General features: G+C 35.6%; 1 protein-coding gene across 4 annotated transcripts in view; it reads right to left on the reverse strand.

Moving 5' to 3' along the window:
* Positions 1 to 1,744: 1,744 nt before the first annotated feature.
* Positions 1,745 to 19,533, reverse strand: part of ARHGAP21 (Rho GTPase activating protein 21) — an 80,081-nt gene continuing 62,292 nt past the window's right edge. For all 4 annotated transcript variants that reach the window (XM_081343209.1, XM_081343210.1, XM_081343211.1 and 1 more), the window contains 17 exons: positions 17,820 to 17,981; positions 17,628 to 17,727; positions 17,493 to 17,529; positions 16,869 to 16,994; positions 15,608 to 15,892; positions 12,514 to 12,578; positions 12,287 to 12,435; positions 10,444 to 10,592; positions 10,177 to 10,332; positions 10,021 to 10,099; positions 8,876 to 8,949; positions 8,700 to 8,789; positions 7,652 to 7,777; positions 7,461 to 7,502; positions 6,993 to 7,098; positions 5,206 to 5,237; positions 1,745 to 4,114 (listed from right to left, as the gene is read on the reverse strand). In XM_081343209.1, the coding sequence (XP_081199335.1) occupies positions 2,555 to 4,114; positions 5,206 to 5,237; positions 6,993 to 7,098; positions 7,461 to 7,502; positions 7,652 to 7,777; positions 8,700 to 8,789; positions 8,876 to 8,949; positions 10,021 to 10,099; positions 10,177 to 10,332; positions 10,444 to 10,592; positions 12,287 to 12,435; positions 12,514 to 12,578; positions 15,608 to 15,892; positions 16,869 to 16,994; positions 17,493 to 17,529; positions 17,628 to 17,727; positions 17,820 to 17,981 (3,338 nt within the window). In that variant the 3' untranslated portion in view covers positions 1,745 to 2,554. The remainder of the gene's footprint in view (positions 4,115 to 5,205; positions 5,238 to 6,992; positions 7,099 to 7,460; positions 7,503 to 7,651; positions 7,778 to 8,699; positions 8,790 to 8,875; positions 8,950 to 10,020; positions 10,100 to 10,176; positions 10,333 to 10,443; positions 10,593 to 12,286; positions 12,436 to 12,513; positions 12,579 to 15,607; positions 15,893 to 16,868; positions 16,995 to 17,492; positions 17,530 to 17,627; positions 17,728 to 17,819; positions 17,982 to 19,533) is intronic.

Raw genomic sequence — 19,533 nt, forward strand, 5'->3', positions numbered from 1 at the left:
TTAAGTGAATCACACCCAATTGCAGAAGTCATGCTTAGAGACATAGAAGTGAAAAGGAAGAGCTTGAAGACCAGGACAAGGAATTATTATTGGATCAAATATTTCATACGGGTTTCAAAATAGAGGAATCTGAATGAGAAGATATTTCGCTAGAATTCATGAGATTCATTTCTGGTGTTCATTTGATAATTAGAAACAATATTATATGCTGAACATTGAGTTTAAAGTATCAATTATTTTCTATCCAAACCAGATTTAAATTCTTTTGATCTTTGCTTTATTATTATCTGTAAACTATTTGCAATATAAAACTTTTTTAATGGAAATGTTTTATTTGGAAGTACAAACTTTTATCTTAAATGAACATTTAATTCACATCTGTTAATTGTCCAATTTGTGACTCAGAAAATTATCACCTCATAGCTTGCAACATGCTCATATTTGCAAATCTGTATATTAGCTCAAAATTCACAGGGCCAAGAGAGACCTGATATATCCATTCAAACTATTTTCCGAAGCACCAAAAGGCTAGACAAGAAACAATGGATGGAAACTAACCAAGGAGAGAAGCAACCTAGAACTAAGGAGAAATATTCTAATGGTGAGAGCAATTGATCAATGGAATAACTTGCCTTCAGAAGTTGTGATGCTCCATCACTGAAGGCTTTCAAAAACAGACTGGACAACCATTTGTCTGAAATGATATAGTGTCTCCTGCACAAGCAGGGGGTTGATCTAGAAGATTTCCAAGGTCCCTTCCAACTATGTTATTATTCTATTTTCTTTGAAATAATTCCCAGGAATCATAACTTTATCCAAAATTCCTAAAATATTTTACTTTTTATTTTTGTAAAGTAAAATGAAGGAGCTTATTTTGGCAATGAAACAAAGTAAACTCCCATCAAACTTACACAAGTTTTTAGTATGACCAAGAACATTGTTTGCTTGTAAAAATTAAAGTGTGTTATCAAATAGTAATCCCTACAAAATTATTTGTCCCATTGATTAATAAAATTTGTAAGCAAGTTCTAATCAACAAATTCACCCCCTTTTAAATAGCAGATCCCTATGCTGTAACTGCTTTCAATTATCCCTTTTTATTTTATACTTTACATGGTCATGAATATTATGAAGATACAAATTTGACACGCTCATTGTCTCTGTTAAATAAAAGACAGTCCATACAAGAACAATCAAAACCAATTTATTTCCAGTGTTTTAAGTGGATATACACAGAAGCATGTACAGATCTGGATTTATTAAATCTTCATGCAGAATTATATTCTTGTTAAAAGAAACCAGTTCTATCCACATATCCAGGATCTACTATCTACACTTCTATGTTACAACATTTATATCAAAGCTGGTGTCTGAGGAAAAGATACACACATAGTATATTTACATTTAAGTTATTTATTTTACAGAAAGAGTAAAAATTCAAGTCACATAATACTCAAAAACTGTATTAAAATAAGAATATAAAACTCAAGAATCCAACTGGAATGCCTAAATGGAAGCTCTGTATCCATGTATGTTAAATTTTGAAAAATGTAATGAAATGTCTTAACAGTAAAATGCAGCAATTTGTTCTTTATGTTTAACATAAATGTCTAAATGTAACAACTATTATGGCACCTTAACAAACCAAATGAACTTTTTTATTTTTTTAATTTTTTTTAAATTTTTGATGAGGCACTTGTTAATGACTAAATTCAAATAATTTTTTTCCTTCCAACTAACAATGTTGTAGTTGCATTAATGCATAGTGCATACTAACACTGTGTGTGTGTGTGGGGGGGGCAACATAGAACAAGAGAGGAGAGGGGAAGGGAAGGGAGAGGAGAGCTACTGAATTGTGGTGGTGGCCATTTAATTGTCTCAAAGGTACTGGTAGAATCAAGATATATCCTCCTGGCCCAGATAACTTATGAGGGTGAACATCAACAGCCAGGCTGATGTTGCCTTTGTTCATATATTGGTAGCTTTCCCCACTGAAGTGATTTAGAAATCCGAGTACTCTGTGGGTATTATGAACCAGAGTCCAGAAGAACTATCAGAATAACTGGCATTATTAGCTCCAGATGATAATAACTCTGCAGGAAATGAGGACTTGTTTTTGAGGAATCATCTAATTGGTTTACATTCTCCCTTTCAGTCTCTACAATAAAATGCAGCAATTTGTTCTTTACATTTAACATAAATGTCTAAATATAACAACTATTATGGCACCTTAACAAATGAACCTTTAAATTTTTTTTTGATGAGGCACTTGTTAATGACTAAAATAAGAATTATTTTCCCCCAACTAATAATATTCTAGCTGCATTATGCATAGTGCATACTAACACTGTGGAGGGTGGGGAAAAGCATACAGAACAAATGAGGAAAAGAGGAAAGAAAACGCTACTGAATTGTGGTGGCTATTTAACTGTCCAAGAGACTAGTAGAATTGAAACATAATCTCCAGGGTCCCAGATAACTTATGAGAGTGAGCATCAACAGCCAGGCTGATGAACTTTGTTCATATTTTGGTAGCTTTTTCCACTGAAATGGTCTAGAGTACTGAGTACTCCATGGGTTTTATGTACCAGGCTTCAGATGAAGAACTACCAGAAGAACTGGTACTATCACCTCCTGATGATAACTCTGCAGAAAATGAGGATTCTGCTTTTGAAGAATCATCTAATTGGCTTACATTCACCCTTTCAGTTTTATTTATTTTGAGGTCCATTGTGTTACTCCGCAGACACTCTTGTGCAACCCACTCTGGGTACTGGGATGGGGATTTTGCCTTCAACCGATTTACTGCTGAAGTATCTTTCTCCATGCTTGGGCATTTCTCTTGAGTTTTCCATGCATTCAGAACACTCAATTCCATAAAATCTCTCTGTCCTCCTAATGTGTGCCTTCGCCTGATGTTTTTTCTTTTGGAGCTCTCTGCAGAGTTTGGCTTCTGATTGCCCGTTCCAAGCATATCATCAGCAGATGATTTGAGACGCAGTTTTAATCTGTCTGGAATCTTGAGTCTCCATGTAGGTTCCTGTTTGACAGGTTCACTTCTTGATGATGTGGTTAAGCTGCTGTCTGTCTTTCCTTTCTTTATGTCTTCCTCATGTTTTGCATCCCTTGAGCCTTCACTCTCCATTTTGTACCTGGCTGACTTTTTCCTAGATAGAGTATCACATTCAATAAGTTTGTATGAATTGAAAAGTCTGCGACTATCTAACTTTGGTGTTCCTCCTGAACAACTTACTTCGCTTTCTTCAGAGTTCCTCCTAATGTTCTTTGCCATGTCTTGAGTCTTCTCCCTGAACAGCCTATCCACAGAAGAACTTGCTGCAAAATCAGGAAAATCATTTTCGCTGTCTGTTTCCACGAGTCGACCTTCACTGATCAGTTCACTACTTTCGTCATCAGCCTCTTCTCCTTTACTCTCTGTCACCGAGTAAAGCACTTCAGGACATAGCCCTGTGGAATCTACACCAGTTAGATATGCCGTGGAGGATGTTGTGGAGTAACCTGAAGTGATGGAGCCAACATCAGCTGTTAAAAATTCACTGTGTTTATTTTCAGGGCCTCCTAATCTTTTACAGGAAATTTTTTGCAGAGAAGGTTGTGAAGTGCAGCTGAGGGTAGTGCCCAAGTCCAAAAGAGTTTCTTCCAACACAGAAGCAATCTGGAAATTAGGCAGTTTATGGTAATCTTTTTGTGTATTTTGCCAAGAGATGAGATTTGGGGATCTTCGATATTTCCTAATATAAGATGATGAGGGTTCTTCAGAGGACACATTCTCTTTCCTCAGCAACATTTCACCCTTGCTTGTTGCAGAAGGACTTTTAACACAGTCTTCTTCCTTTTCTTTCGGAAATCCTGTTCTCTGCATTTCCCCTGCAGTCTCTTTCTCCAGCTCCGTTTTAGATGTATCCTCTTTTGCTGAATCATTGCAAGGGTGCTCTGCAGGCTCCTTCATAAAAAAAACATTATCCCACTCGTCTTCAGAGCTGCTGGGTTGCAGTTTATCTTTTGCTTTTTTCCGCTTGCGACTGGCTGTGGCAAATATAGAGGATTTAAGCAGCTCTCTGCTATATTGATTATTTCCAGATCCCCAAGAACCCTGTATGGAAAGAAACCCATTATAATCATTTTTTAAAAAAAAATCATAGTTGTGGTTCACAATATTTTAGACCATGGTTTCTCAGTTTGTGGCTTAGGACACTGCAGGAAGTCACAGCCATTATAAACACAAGGTTTTATGAACCTAATCAGCCTTGTATAGCCAGAACTAGATTGCTATCCAAACTTGTTCTCTTTACTTTACCTATACTAGTGCAGTTGCAGTGATATACAGGCTTTTTTCTTTAAATGAAATCATTCATAATTTGTAAAAGCACAGTAGCCTAAGGTGAAATGAAATGAACGTAGCACCTTTTTTTTGAAACAGTGCCAAATTAAAAATAACCTTGCCAGTATATTCTTAAAATGCAGTTGATTATTTATCAAATACCAATTAACAATCAGAATTGCAATTTTGACTGAATGACTTTATTTTAATCAAGATTTGCAATTGTGTATGTCTCAGACTAATTAACATTAATTTTGTCCTATCATTCTTTTTTTTAACAAAACTCATTCTGTACTGCTTAAATATTTTATAATATATTCTGTATTTTCAATACAGGCTTGGTGCAGACTTCATTTTTAAAAGACTCATAAAATAAGATACCAAGAACACAAATATCTGTCTAATGCCCCTTACATTATATGTCACCAATCATATCCTTTTAAGTGTAAATCCACTTCCATAATCTTCCATTCAGAGTATTTCAGGATAACAGGGAATTTGAACTTAACCTCTTTCCCACAATCTATGTTTAAAATTAATTGTTGCATCACGAATCATGCTAATGAAATAAGATTAAGCATATTACGTTTACACATAGTAACATTAAAGTCAGTGACATATTTCTTATCCTTAATAATCAGGCCCAAGAAGTACAGTGGTTTAGTCATTTTAATTCATGTATAAAAATCAAAGCCCAATTCAAAGCTCCAAGGGGTTTAATACAAGGAAGAGAAGCCCTTTACTGTCTGAATACATTTTTATCAACAGCACATGAGAGATCTATTATAAATAAGCCAGTGAGCCCTCTCTCAACAATGTAATGTATAGATTTATTCCTGTAAAAATACAGATGAATGATTTACCTTAGATTTTGCAGAGTCACCAGTAGCTGAATCTATTGGGGAGAAAAAAAAAATCAACACAGCACTTCAGTCAATAGGGCACAAAGTTTTGTTTTTACTCTAGACAATGCTGAAGTATGAAAGAAGACAAGCACAACAAAGGGTGAGAGCAAACAGATAACAGAAAAATTAAATAATCAGAACAGTGGATAGTAATTGCTCACAAAGATGCAAGCTGCACCACAGAAAGCCACTGCTATGAAAGGATGCTGTGAGTTGGAGAATCAGCTCAATGACAGAAACGGCAAAAAAGCCCTTTCTTCTAAATAAAACAGAAATATTAATATTTATTTAATGCTCTAAGCGCACGGCCCTGCAAAACTGCAGCTGGGGGACCTTTTCAGGACTGTACTCTGTACATTCCAGCAAATGAAATGTACATTTAAAACATCTTTAGTGCCTTAGACTACTTTTGGAAACAATTATTAAAATTCTTTTTTGCGGTTGTTTGTATGCTGTCAAATTATATTGGGCTTTATGTATTTAAAAGCCCCAGTTAACATTTCAGCGCTCCTCCGAGCTATACATTTAAGAATTTATCATTATCAAGATTTTTTTCCACAGCCATCAGTTTTGTACTCATCTCAAAAACAGAAGCGTTATTATGAAATGAAAAATGGACACCATAATTTTACTGTTTGGCAAAATAAAACAACAGAGGTTATACAATTAAAAAGGGGGTACAGAGGGGCTAGCAGAGTAACTAAAATACATTCTCCAACTTGCTAGGAGAGTGAACCCACTGGAGAATTAATGAGCTGAACCCCATGCCATGCCCCTTTTGACACATGGCTAATGACTAGAAAAACCAGTGGACCATACCATGCTATTTCTCCTCAGGGTCTGCTTCAGAAGTAACAAGAAACAGCAGAAATACTTTTAAAAAGTAGCATTGATCTGTTCAAATATTCTTGGAAAGGGTAAATTTACAGTACAGATCAACTAGTCCTTTTGCATTTACAAGAAACGGGGGTTTCTGCAGACAAGGCAGCTACAATGTGGGCAACAGTCCTCCTTCTTCCTACAGTTCCAGTTGTCCATCAGTGACACCACAGAGTCCACTAGTGACATCACCGTGTGATAGACTCCTCCCACTTCTCCTATTTCAGCATCAGGACAGAAGGACTGTTTCAATAAAATTCTGAAAAAAGTTTTCTATAAACTAAAACACAAACTAGAGACAAGGTAATAACATTTGGGATAAAAACATACTTAGTGAAACAGTATAGTGGCAGTTTGTAGTAGTAGTACTTAGCTGAATAATAAGGTGTCAGTCATAAAAAAAACACATTTAATAATAAACAAATAATTAGTTGCAGTATAGTTTGGAAAAATATACTTATTAGTTGAGCAAAATGAATTTCAAAATCTTGATTTGCCTTCCTAAGTTGAAAAAAATACTATCATTAGAACAGTGTGTAGAATTTAAAGCTTTCTGCCTTCTCCTCAACTACTTACAAACTAGTAGGTTCCTTATCCATCTCATGTTAAAAAGTACATGGGTAACCATGGTCAATGACACACTTGTGACCATGCCGTTTTCATGGTTTCAGAATTATATTGGTTGCTGAGAAAGCATTCCAACCTACGTCATGCAACATGCTCAACTCACTGCTGACCTTTAAATAAGATCATGTAGATAAAGGGAGAAATTGAGTTTATTAGCAAAGAAAGAAAAAGGAGACAATTATAATAAATCATCAGAAGAGAGAATTTTCTAACCTACAAACTGTCCAGGCAAGAGTTACCTGATACATCTCCAGGATATACTCCAATCCTTCCAATGTTGCTGAGTAAATGATCTATGCTTGGCACTGGCTGAGACTCTACTGTGTTTGCTTCCTGAACTGCTGTCTATAGTTAATAAACAAAAATTTCTTCATCATCAAATCACAGTCAATAAACATTATTTAAAAAATTTAGTCACCTGAGAACTGAAAAGAATACGAATCTTCCTATATGACATTTTAGAAGAAAGAGAAATACACAAGCTGGCATATTAAATGGAGAAAAAACTACCCTGGAAGAGAAATTTGTAACTTCATTTTATATGTTATTTTCATTACTTCATGGATAAAACCATTAGTATGTTTTGGTGTGGTGAACAAAGAATACTGTTAGAACACATTGGAGGGGGGTGGAAATCATATATTCATTTGTATGATCTAAATTAAAACAGGAGGAGGAGAAAACATTTAGTTAAGGTTAGTACTTACAAAGGGTTGTTCAGCATCTTCTTCTGCGAAAAACCAGTCATGCTACAATTCAAAATAAAAGAAGTGAAAAACTCTCCAGAAATGAAAGAATTAAAATGTGGACATTGAGATAAGGAGTAATTTATGAAAGAAAATCTAAATCAAGGCTAGTCTGAATAATGTCTCTAGCAACATGAAATGAATTCACTTACTTTTTGGATAAGTGTTTCTACAATTCTGTATTGATCTGGCATATGAGTAACCATATTAGTCATGTTATCTTCAGATGTCCTCACAAGTGTTGGACCAAATACTATTGCCAGGTTTCTTGGTTCCATCTAAAGAATAAAGTCAATAATTGTACTTACAGCACATCATTGTACTTACATAAATGTATATCTCTCTTAAAAAGCAGAAGCATCTAATAGTAGTAGCCAATGTTGCTAAATTAATCCGAACGTCCTCATTAGAAGGAAAATTCAAAGCAAAAGCTGATCAGTGTATGAAACAGATTTATGTAGCAGATCAGGATCTTGCTCTTTTTAATCTGCCCCTGAATCTATTAATTCTTCATAAGCAAGAGTCTAGAAAGAGAAGTCTGGTTGTATCCATTCCTTTCCTCAAGCTAAAGTAGTACATGAATCTCTCAACATGTTATGAAGTTTTAATTAAATGCTGAGTAGGTGACTTTCTTATGGACTATAGTACACATTTTTTCTCCAATAAATCTTAAAACTGTAACTACAGGACAACTTCCTAGCCATACAGTGCAGCAGCTATGGGTTCTGTGTACCTAAATGCATTATTTGTCCATCCAATATGTGAGGAAAGAAAAGGAACCCACAGAACCTAATAATGTTTTTCCACAAGAGTTGCAGATCAAGATACACAACTTTAAAAAAAGAAAACAAAAATATTTTTAACCTATGAGATGTATTTTTTGTTTGCTTTGTCTCCATGTGAAAGCAACTCAATAAGAAAGAATTCTTCCCCCCCCCAGGATAATTGCAGTCCTTTGCTTCTTCATTTGTTTTTCCCCATACATGCTTACACTATTGGTTTTCCTAAATGTTCACTATGCTAAAGCAGCCACAGAACCAATGAGCTGAGAAAGCAAATGCAGACTACAATATTGACATTCCAAATAATCTGGAGTATACCTAATAGGAAGAAAAAGAATTCTATTACTACAGTTCCTAGAAGCAAGCACTGAATTTAGTTATCAGAAATATAAATTCTTAGTACAGATAAGCCAGTTACCTTGTTTTGTTCTGAATGTTCTGCTACAATTTTCAGATGTGCACAGAGAAATTTAAGTGTTTCATAATGATGTTCGGGTAAATCAAGGATCTGAAAAGGATGATATCAACATAAAATTTAAAATAATCCCCAAAATAAAATTGCATCTGATTCAATCCCTATCAAAAGCAACATACCAGGCTTTTCAATGTTTTTAATCGCTCAACAGGATCTTCTTTTCTGTTGGCATCTATGAAAGCTGCATATCTCTCTAATAAGAAAGAAAATAATTTTATTTTAAGACCTGCATTACAACCCCCCTGCAGGAGAAAGAGGACCAACTAAGCATAAAAAATAGACTTGCATCACCAGAGTAACATAATGTTTTGCTTACTCTAACTTTGTTTCAACCAGTGTGGATAGCCTGGATCCTCTGTATAAGAACTTAGTTCGAAAATATGCCTTTACAAAACTACTGATACTGTGGGGTTAGAAAAACATGATTTGCATTTATAAAAAAATGCCATTTCAAATATATACAAAGTGGCTTTTATTTGAAGTTTATATATCCTACTATCTATTTCATCCAGTTGTTGCCAATTTGTTTTAATAATCCATACAGGTGCCTCTGATCTTGTCATAGAGAAATTATCCCTGGTATGTTTTTTTTGTGTGCTGAAATAAGTAACTAGAAAAACCCAGTAGCCCAATGACCATACCACATTGGCAGCAAATTCACAGAAATGGGGCCACTAAAAGAAGGCAAAAAAGTACAGTACTAACATATTTTTAATATTTAATTCCCAGCTGTTAACTTCTGGCATAAGTTATGACTCAACCAGTTCCCCAGCACATATTGCAGTCCACCAGGGCTTCAAGACATGTTTGTCTTGTTCATAGAGACAGAAAATGGATGCACCCTATAGGTTAATATGTGACTGGGAGGACTGTACAGTATTTGAATTGCTGGCTACAACCTGCATATGAGACTACCTGAAGAAATATAATCCAACAACTGATAATTACAGCAACTTGGAACTGTTTATTCTGCTTAGCAATAGTCTTAGGCAGAGATAGATCATTATGTATCAGCTTCAATTTTACAGACTAAGTGAATAAAACCTGGGTTTTCTACATATAAGCCAACTAACCCATCTGTGTCTTTTTAAGAGAAATGCCAAAGAATCCTGATCTATCTAAATACTAAATACTAAAATTAAGGAGAACAGTGTTTAACTGAATTCTAACGAAATGGTCTTCTAATTTAACTTATCATAGATAATCACTGATGTGTTTGATTTGATGGTTTTCTTTTTCTTTTCTACTTTAAATCAAAACTTACCATTAGTAAAGAGTGGTTCTGGAAGCTTTCGGAGAAAGGACTTCAATAAACTACTTATGACATTCAGGTCTCGCCATTTCTAAAAATTGAGCAAACAAAACATGGTCATTAAAAAGAAATACTATGAGAATTTAGAACAGAGAGGGCAGAACTCACATCATCTTGAAGATCAATGTCAGTCATTCCTTTGTTTAGTTCTTCTTGCATATTTGAGATGGCAACATTATTTCCTGGAACCCTATAAATACCAGTATATTGAAGACCTCTCTCTTCAACTAAATTGCAGCATATTTCAACAATTCTTGGAATACACTGAAAAATCCAAAAGGGAATGAAAGTTTGTACTGTTTATGTCTCTCAAAGAATATTTTTCAAAGAAATTATTAATAAGCATGACTTTATTTTTTTTAAAAATGAATATACCTTATTGCTCTCTGCTGGGGGACAATCAACTAGTTTGACACCAAACGTGCAAGCAGCAGATGACTTCCTCTCAAATGTTCTTTTCATGATGCTTGGAATGTTTTTTCGCCATATACCTTTATCTTTGGGTGGGCTTGTCTCATCTTTTTCTTCAAGGAAGAACAAAAAAGAAAACAAGTTATTTAAAACCTTCAGAAAGCTAATGGAATATAACTGGATATAATGACCAAATGAACCAACAAAATAATAGATGAATATAAGATACTTAGTACACTTAAATCTTGAAACAGACTAGAGACCATGGCTTCTCCACAATCAGGCCACAGGTTCACCACAACCTTAGGAACCGATGTTTAGCAATTATATTAACTCTGAACAGAATCAAATTTAGTGGCATCTGCAATCTATATGAACAGTATATAAATCAAACAATTTACAATTTGCATATTGACACAATCAGCAAAATGATATTTGTATGTATAGTTTTGTGTGTGCATGTTTATATGCATGCGCTCATGCCTATGTACATATTTATGTGTTTATACACTCACATACCATAAGAGAAAATATATAAACAAAGAAGAAGAAAAGGGTAAAAGACCAGAGTACAAATGAGTAAACAAGAGATTTACAAATCTCATGTAATTTTCCAATGTATCATTACTTGATTTTGAATGCCTGAATACATTATTCAGTCACTTGGTTGCGATGGGTGGCTGTAGAAATTGAATAAATAAATAAGTGTCATTTTAAAAGCTTGAAAAGTCACTATTAAGCTTTAAGCAAAGTGTAAATATTAAGAAGCATGGTTAGCACATTATAAACCATAAAATGAAATTATGAACTGTACAAAATTCTGCCCATGCTACTAAATATATTCTAATTTAGAAGTCTTATAAAACTAAAATACAGACAGAAACCCACATTTTGAATGTGGTACAAATCCATGTATTGAATTGTAATTCAAGAATGGATTCTTATCTGAATTAAACTGTGTTAAGATTTACTTTTGAGATATAAATTTATTTTGTGGGGAATATATTCCTTATTAACCTAGTATCCATACTTAAATATCTCTTCTGACTTTCAAGTAACTATTAAGCTAGTAATTTTTAAAGAAATAATGCAATATTCTTATGAGACCTAACTCAAACACTTAGTAAAAAGAACATGCTATATTTATTACATTTATATAAATAAGAAAACAATTAGATGGAAATAAGCAACCTTGTTTTAAAACAGGCTGCATCAAAAACTGCTAGAATGAAAAACAAAATTGTAGTTCTGAGTATAGTAATCAGAGAATGATGGTTTTATTCCTACCGATCCCACTGCCATTTCCACTTTCCTTGACAGAAGATTGCAAATATCTCCAAAGCTTCGTGACTTCATAACAAAACAGAAGATACTCTATATTTATCAACTTTCTTTCCCAAAAGTATATGGAATTATCACAACTACAGAATGAAATGGTTCTATCCTTCTGAGATAGGTAACCCTAACCCTCCGTTTCAGTCTATTTCATCCCACACTCTTGCCCACTCCCTTTTCAGTTCTACCCCACATGCATGCATATTCTGAGGGGGGGCACATTTCAAATCACTGTTTTCCAGATTGTTTCTGATCTGGAGTTTTCTTATAAACAAGAAATAATGAAAAGTTCCCATCACAAAAGGAGTTTCATCATCACATATCATAGCTTAGAATGTTTATTCAATGAACTTTTAAGAATCAATGAAACTCCAAACCCCATGACACTTAGTGTCCTCACCATCAGGCCTCCTTCAGTATAATAGGAAAACCTAGAGTAAGTAATAGTATGCTTATATTCAGTATACAATACCTTTAGTAAGGAATTTCTTTTCTGATTCCTCCTTAGGAGAATGTGGACTCTGAGTTCTTTGCTCAGTTTTAGTGCCAAGGAATGTCTGTCTTTTAATTAGGCTCGGTCGGGATGGTTTTGAAAGTGGCTCAGTTTTGCCACTAGAAGCACTGAAAAAAAAATATTTAAAAGCAGGAAATCCATGTAGCTGACTAACTGAGCTCTCAAATGGTACTGTGGTAGCTTACCCCATAATTGTGCTGTATTCTTTAATCTTCCGGCTAATTAGATCCCTGCTTGTGACACCTGTGTCCTGCAAATAAATAGATAAGTATTTTGAAATTTCTGCTTTGCACAACTGCACAAATGAAAATCTAACTAGCCATATTCAGGACTGGACAAACTATATAGCATTATTCTACTGCACCAAAGGGAATCGAAAGTCAGTGCCTTTTCTTTTTCCCTTCTTTTCTACACTTTTCCCTTCCCTTTTCCCTTCCCTACTTTTCCTATTATTTCCTTTTGTATTTTTGTATTTTACACTACAAACTAATAACAAGAAAATTGGTAAATAGAGAGTTAAAGATAATTATAATGTAAATAAAGAAAATACATCAAAACAGGGAGGGGGAAAATCAAATATAAAGGTGAGATGCGAAAATCTCATCAGTTTGAAAACACACAATACCATACATTGGACTGCATACACATTAGTGAAACATTTCAAGAAAAGATGCAGCATTTTATACATTACACATTGGCCAGTATACATGCAAATCAAGGATGGAGTAAACCTTTGGCTTTCAGATGTTGCTGGATATAATTGAGGCTATTGGGATTGATGGTTTTGTATCTTTTGAAGACAACAAATGCCTTTCCTGTGTTATAAGGTGCACATGCTAACCACCCAATGTTGAATTTACTTTTAACAGTGGAACATCTGCAAATTGCAGGATCCAATCTGGGTCAGTCACCGGGACCAGAAGAAGTTTTGTCTTCTGAGCCTCCGGATTCATGCTGGAGCCCATCCTCGGGAAACTTCCTTCTAGCTTCGTTGAGGATGAGGGCTCCAGCAGGAATCTGAAAGCTCAGAAGACAAAACTACTGGTGCTGGTGACTGACCCAGATTAGATCCTGCAACATTATCCTGGGCCCCATGTATTCGCCTTCATTCATCTGCAAACTACTTTTACTTGGTTACTAAACTACCTAATGCAATGGCATTATGTAAAACTGTAGCATCTTCCTGATGTTCATATAACCATGAATTCTAAACATGCAATTTTTAAAACATTTGTATTTGACTTGAACAGTGATGCTCTCCATGCAGCTCAGAATCCAGAATTGCATATAGAGCTCCATAGGCAGAGAAACATCTTATCATTAACAAAAATGAAATTAAGAGAACACAAATCTAGCATATTCAACCCTACTTCCCCTCCTCATAAAAAGAGATTATTGTATGCATAGTGATAACAAAGATCTCTTAAGCATGACTGGATTAAGTGTAATTTCGCAAATATTCAAGTGTATGTTATGAAAGTAGCTTGTTTATGATTGCTATCTAAAATTGTTTCAAGCATGGAACATTCCATATACAGTTCAGGCTGTAACAGATGTTCTGCACAAAGTGAAGCATATGTGCTTTATCTGTGCATGGAGGCAGAGGAAACATATCTGATTCATGAATTGTAGCACGTGTACTATGAGGTAGAAAACTGAAATGAGGGACAGAGAGGAAAAAGAAGGCTGTCAGTATGCTGTGATACAGGAGCAGGGCATCCCTCAGGTGTGTGCAAGGCACAAGGGAATGGTTACACAAGAAAGATAGGGAGACGCCCCGCAGGTATGCATAACTGAATGCAAATTCAGTGTAAATAAGGGATATCAAGGGGAAGGTGCTGGAGTAGACTAAGGCAGTGTAGGGCACAGAAGAGAAGGGGAAGGAGGGTTGTGCAAACTACCGTATTTTTCGGACCATAAGACGCACCTGACCATAAGACGCACCCAGTTTTTAGAGCAGGAAAACAAGAAAAAAAAAATATTCTGAACCAAATAGTACCGGTATACTAGGAAGGAAGGAGGGGAGAGAGAGAAGGAAGGAAGGAAGGAGGGAGGGAGGGAGGAAGAGAGAGATAGAAAGAAAGAAAGAAAGAAAGAAAGAAAGAAAGAAAGAAAGAAAGAAAGAAAGAAAGAAAAAGAAAGAAAGAAAGAAGGAAGGAAGGAAAGGAAGGGAGAGAAAGAAGGAAGGAAGAAAGAAAGAAGGAAGAAAGGAGGGAGGATGGAGGGAGCAAGGAAGAGAGAGAGAGAAAGAAAGAAAGAAGGAAGGAAGGAAGGAAGGAAGGAAGGGAGAAGGAAGGAAGAAAGAGAGAAGGAAGGAAGAGAGAAGGAAGGAAGGAAGAAAGGAGGGAGGGAGGGAGGAAGAAAGAGAGAAAGAAAGAAAGAAAGAAAGAAAGAAAGAAAGAAAGAAAGAAAGAAAGAAAGAAAGAAAGAAAGAAAGAAAGAAATGTACCGGTAGTTTCTTTTCCCTGAATAGGTTTTCTAAGATGCCGAAGCAATTTCAAACAATTAGCAGTATTATCTTGCAAATGGGAAATCACTTCCAATAAACTTCGCAGAGAAACCTGCAGGGACAACTCCTCACGGCTTTGCTGGGGCAAGTCGCCTATGAGGTTTAGTTTAGCAAAAACTATTTCTTTAGCAGCGAGGTAAAAGAAAGAAAATGTGCGCGCGCAGGGAGGGGGAGGCAGTCAGAAGGCATGGCAGGCACGTCCGTATTTCCTCCCCTGCCGACCAATCACAGGGGCGGGGCGGAGAATTCCACGTCTTCATTCAATCATGTCTCTCCAATGGAGCTGATGGACTGCGTTGACTGAACGGGAGACAAGTGTTTTCGCTTACCTTTGGACCATAAGACGCACCTCGTTTTTCTACCCACTTTTGGGAGGGGAAAAGTGCGTCTTATGGTCCGAAAAATACGGTAACTTTGGCTCTTCCAAATTTGCTTTGGCTGAAATCCTGTCAACTTAAATGAGCTTATATTTCATGTTAACTGAACCATAATTTACTTGGGATAGTGTGGCCAAATGCCAAAGGTGTAATGATTCTTTTTGCTTCATACATGCTCTTACCAATATCACTTTCTCATATTTTAATGGATGTATTATTTTCCTGGTAGGAACATTGAAATCTCATGCAACTTTATAAAAAGCCTGTGAGATTATGGATTTTTAAAACCGTTAGCTTGTATTTAATGCATGTCAGGGTTACCATGTGGAATTGCGTAAACATGATCTCTGCAAAATACAAGGAGGAAGAATAAATTCTTAACAAGAACACAACCTCATCATTTAAGCTGCTATTTTCTCGTATAGACTTAATCCATGCCAGCATGTCATCTCTATTTTCAGCTTGAAACAGGTATTCGCAGTCTGATGTAGTAAGCCGAAACACATGTTTCTTCTTGGTATCACTATATGAAATGTCTGTTAAACAAGCATTGATGTTGATGGGCTGTTCCTCCTCAGAAAGCATAGTTGGTTCTTTTTTATCCTTGTATAAGTATAATGAACTTCCTCTGAGAATGACATACATCTGTTTCCATGGCCGGATGCTCCCACCAACTCTCTAGAAAATAGGATCAGGAATATTATTTATTTACGAAAACAAGGGGAGTGTGCATAATGTTTTATATGTTAAAATTTGTAAACTGCCTACTTTGGTGAGATGGGTGGTGTAGAAAATTGATAAATGGATAATAATTAAAAATACTGTTACAAAGTAAGGAGCCCTGGTGGCGCATTGGTTAGAATTCAGCATTGCAAGCAAACTCTGCCCACTGCCAGGAGTTCAGTTCTGAGGTTGGTAAAATGAGGATCCAGATTGTTGAGGGCAATTTGCTGACATTTTTAAACTGCTTAGAGAGTACTTTAAAGCAGGGATCCCCAACCCCTAATTTATGGACCAGTGGCATGCCAGTAACTGGGCTGCACAAACAAGCGAAGCCCCATCTGTGGGCAGAAGACCATGCCCCCTTTGGTCTGCCGAAAAATCTTTCTCCATGGAACTGGTCCTTGGTGCCCAAAAGGTTGGAGGCTGCTGCTTTAAAGCACTCTGAGCAGATATAATCTTTTAAATAGGTTAATTGACATAATGCCAATTGAATATCTTCCTAATCAAATATGACAAATTATCAAGAATACAAATAAGACCGAACTTGTTTTTATATCACTGAGAATTTTTACAACCAAACAGAAAAAAAAATCCTCATAATTTATCTGTTAGTAGTCCAAAAAAATCTCTTATGGTGAAAATATCAGCAAGATAACTAATGGAACTGCAGAGCATTTGACATGCAAAGAATCATATAATTGTTTTTAATGTTTATTTTAACCATTCAAGAACAGGAAGATTGCAACAGCTGTACCAGCTCTATGCAGATTAAATGGAAATTTTGAAAAGTTGAGTTTCTGCCAAAAGAAAAACAAACACATTTCTAGTATTTTTCATTAGGAAATTAAAAAAACTGTTCGCATCTAAAAACATTTGAATATATATAAGAAGACAGGTTTTACAGTTAGCTTTGGTTTGAAAAAAACTGTACCTTCCCCTTGTCTGTAACTAGCTGCCGAAAATGAAGATATCCTTCTTTGGAGATGTCACCAAAGACTTCTGAAGCAGATGCTTTTCTGAATCCTGCATTTTCTGAAGATGCTTGGCTATTTGGAATCTAAAGAAAACGTAATCAAACCACCCTCAGCATGCAGTAATAATTCAAAGTCTCTCTCTTCTTTCTCTTCCATCTGTCAGGTTGGAATACAGACAGCTAGCACGGAAAGGGACCTAACATTAGTGGAAGAGTACATTCCAGCCAGCCAGCAGGTCAAAGAAGCCACAATGAACTACAGAAAAGGCCTGTCATACATCTCAGTCCATAGGTTTCCTTTTAATACACAAGAAAGTGGTAACAATTCTAAAGTTAACTGCAGAGTATGCCATCCTGTCTGTAGCCAGAAAAATACTTTTTCATCAAATGCTATCTAATTTTTTCTAATTGGCAAAAGTCAGCACATCTGTTCACCAAGTGGATGCTTGGACATTAATCCAAAAAAACACCATCATACTTTAAGCAATATATGTTCTCAAATGCCTAGGTGCAACAATGCTTAGTCATACAATACTAACGTTATTTACACAGCAGATAAATATTGAAAATAAAGTAACTGACCTTAATTTCCTTTAAGCTCGGTGCATGCTTTATGGCCCTACAGATGTAAGGTAGATATTTTAGTGGACATTCTAAAAGAATTTCCTAAATAAGACATCCAGTGATGCACATCTATATTTTAATGGGTATTCTTACCTTTTTTCTTCTTTATAGTCATCAAGTCCTTCATCATAAGATTTGGACCTTTCATTTTTTGCAGGGAATTGATCATCTAGGACACTAGTCCTAATTGATTCTGTAATCAAAGCAAAAGCAAACCCCACATCTTTTAAAAAAAAAGCAGGTTTTGTTGAATTTAGCTAACATAGCTTGTAACACTATACTAACCATGGCCATAAGACAGTTGACGTCGAATAAAAGGAACAAGAGCAGTACAACTCAAAGGAGCAGCACTGGTGTTGGCTGTTGCTCGTGAAGGAGGTGGTGAAATAACAGCAGAAGCTGGAATGTGGGTGATGTCCAGGTCAATAGTAGGACTGGTCAGCTCATCTACAAAAAGTATACAGCAAATTAATATATTTTAGTAAAAAGGACAAGAATTGGTCCAATATGGGAAAACTAGGAGGGCCTCCAGGAATATCCAGAATACATGTTGGGATGCTCTGAAGATACTTTTGGACACATTGTATATGAGAACTGCTTGCAATTATTTGTTATGCATGGTAAAAATGCTATTTCTTCTTCCTTTAAAGTTTAAGAATCTGTTCATTAACAACTATATTATTATAGGCAAAATATGGTTGCATTTACACAAGATTTGGCCAAATATTGAATTGAACACAGACTGACCTGAACTAATACAGTATCATTAGAAAAGCTTTTAATAATAGGGTTGTCCATATTTTAAATAAAACAAATTTGTCAAAATAATTAAGCTTTTAAATAGATCAACACTATCAATTGGCTGGCATAAATAACTTTTCAAAATGAATGCAACAGTAAAATGAAACTATTTTAAAGTTCGCCAAAAACAATAACCCCTTCAGTAAAAGAAATTACCAAAATCTTAAAAAGTTCCAGAAAAATAATACAAAGCCTATCTTCGAAATAAAGATAGGGCTTCTCACTGTGTTTCCATATATACTGTAAGACAGAATTATAAAGAAACCAAAATCATGAATGTGAGGATTTTGTCTTGTGGTAATTAATATATGGTGCTGGAGAAGACTCCTGCGAGTCCCTGGGGCTGCAAGGTGTTCAAACCGGTCAGTCCTAGAGGAGATCAACTCTGACTGCTCTTTAGAAGGCCAGATCCTGAAGTTGAAACTCAAATACTTTGGCCACCTAATGAGAAGGAAGGACTCACTGGAGAAGAGCCTAATGCTGGGAAAGATCGAGGGCAAGAGAAGAAGGGGACGACAGAGAATGAGGTGGCTGGATGAAGTCACTGAAGCAGTAGGCGTGAGCTTAAATGGACTCCAGAAGATGGTTGAGGACAGGAAGGCCTGGAGGAACGTTGTCCATGGGGTCGCGATGGGTCAGACATGACTTTGCAACTAACAACAACAACAATATACATAGTTCTAGGTGCTGTGAATTTTAATATGGTGTACTTCTGAAGGGCCCATTGAGATATGCAAGCTGTTAAAAACAGTGATTTATTTTTTTCTTGTAGAAACAAATTAGCATATATTGCACTGTGGTTTCAAAACAATTGATGGCTCTGATTTAAGGAGACAGGGTTTATAACTCCAAAGTTTTCTAGTTCACACATGCATACACCAACATACAGACAAAAATGTCTCACCTTTTCTACCCTAGGTAGATTTAGTAATTATATGATTCTTCGTATGATTTCACAATCTAAATTAAAATATTATTTTCTCTCTCATATACATATAGAGCTAAAATTTATGTGCTGACTTTATTTCTCAGAGTTTTGAAAAAGCAGATCCCCAAAACGTATACTTGTAAAAAAGAAAGATTTCTTATAATCTATAAAATAGTTTTTTCTTGTTAGATCTTCTCAACATAAACTTCTAGAAATAATGATAATGAAATGAGGCATATTGTTTTAATGCTTCCTGCTTTATTCACATTC

This window comes from Vipera berus (assembly GCF_964194415.1).
Source record: "Vipera berus genome assembly, chromosome: Z".
Taxonomy (NCBI): domain Eukaryota; kingdom Metazoa; phylum Chordata; class Lepidosauria; order Squamata; family Viperidae; genus Vipera; species Vipera berus.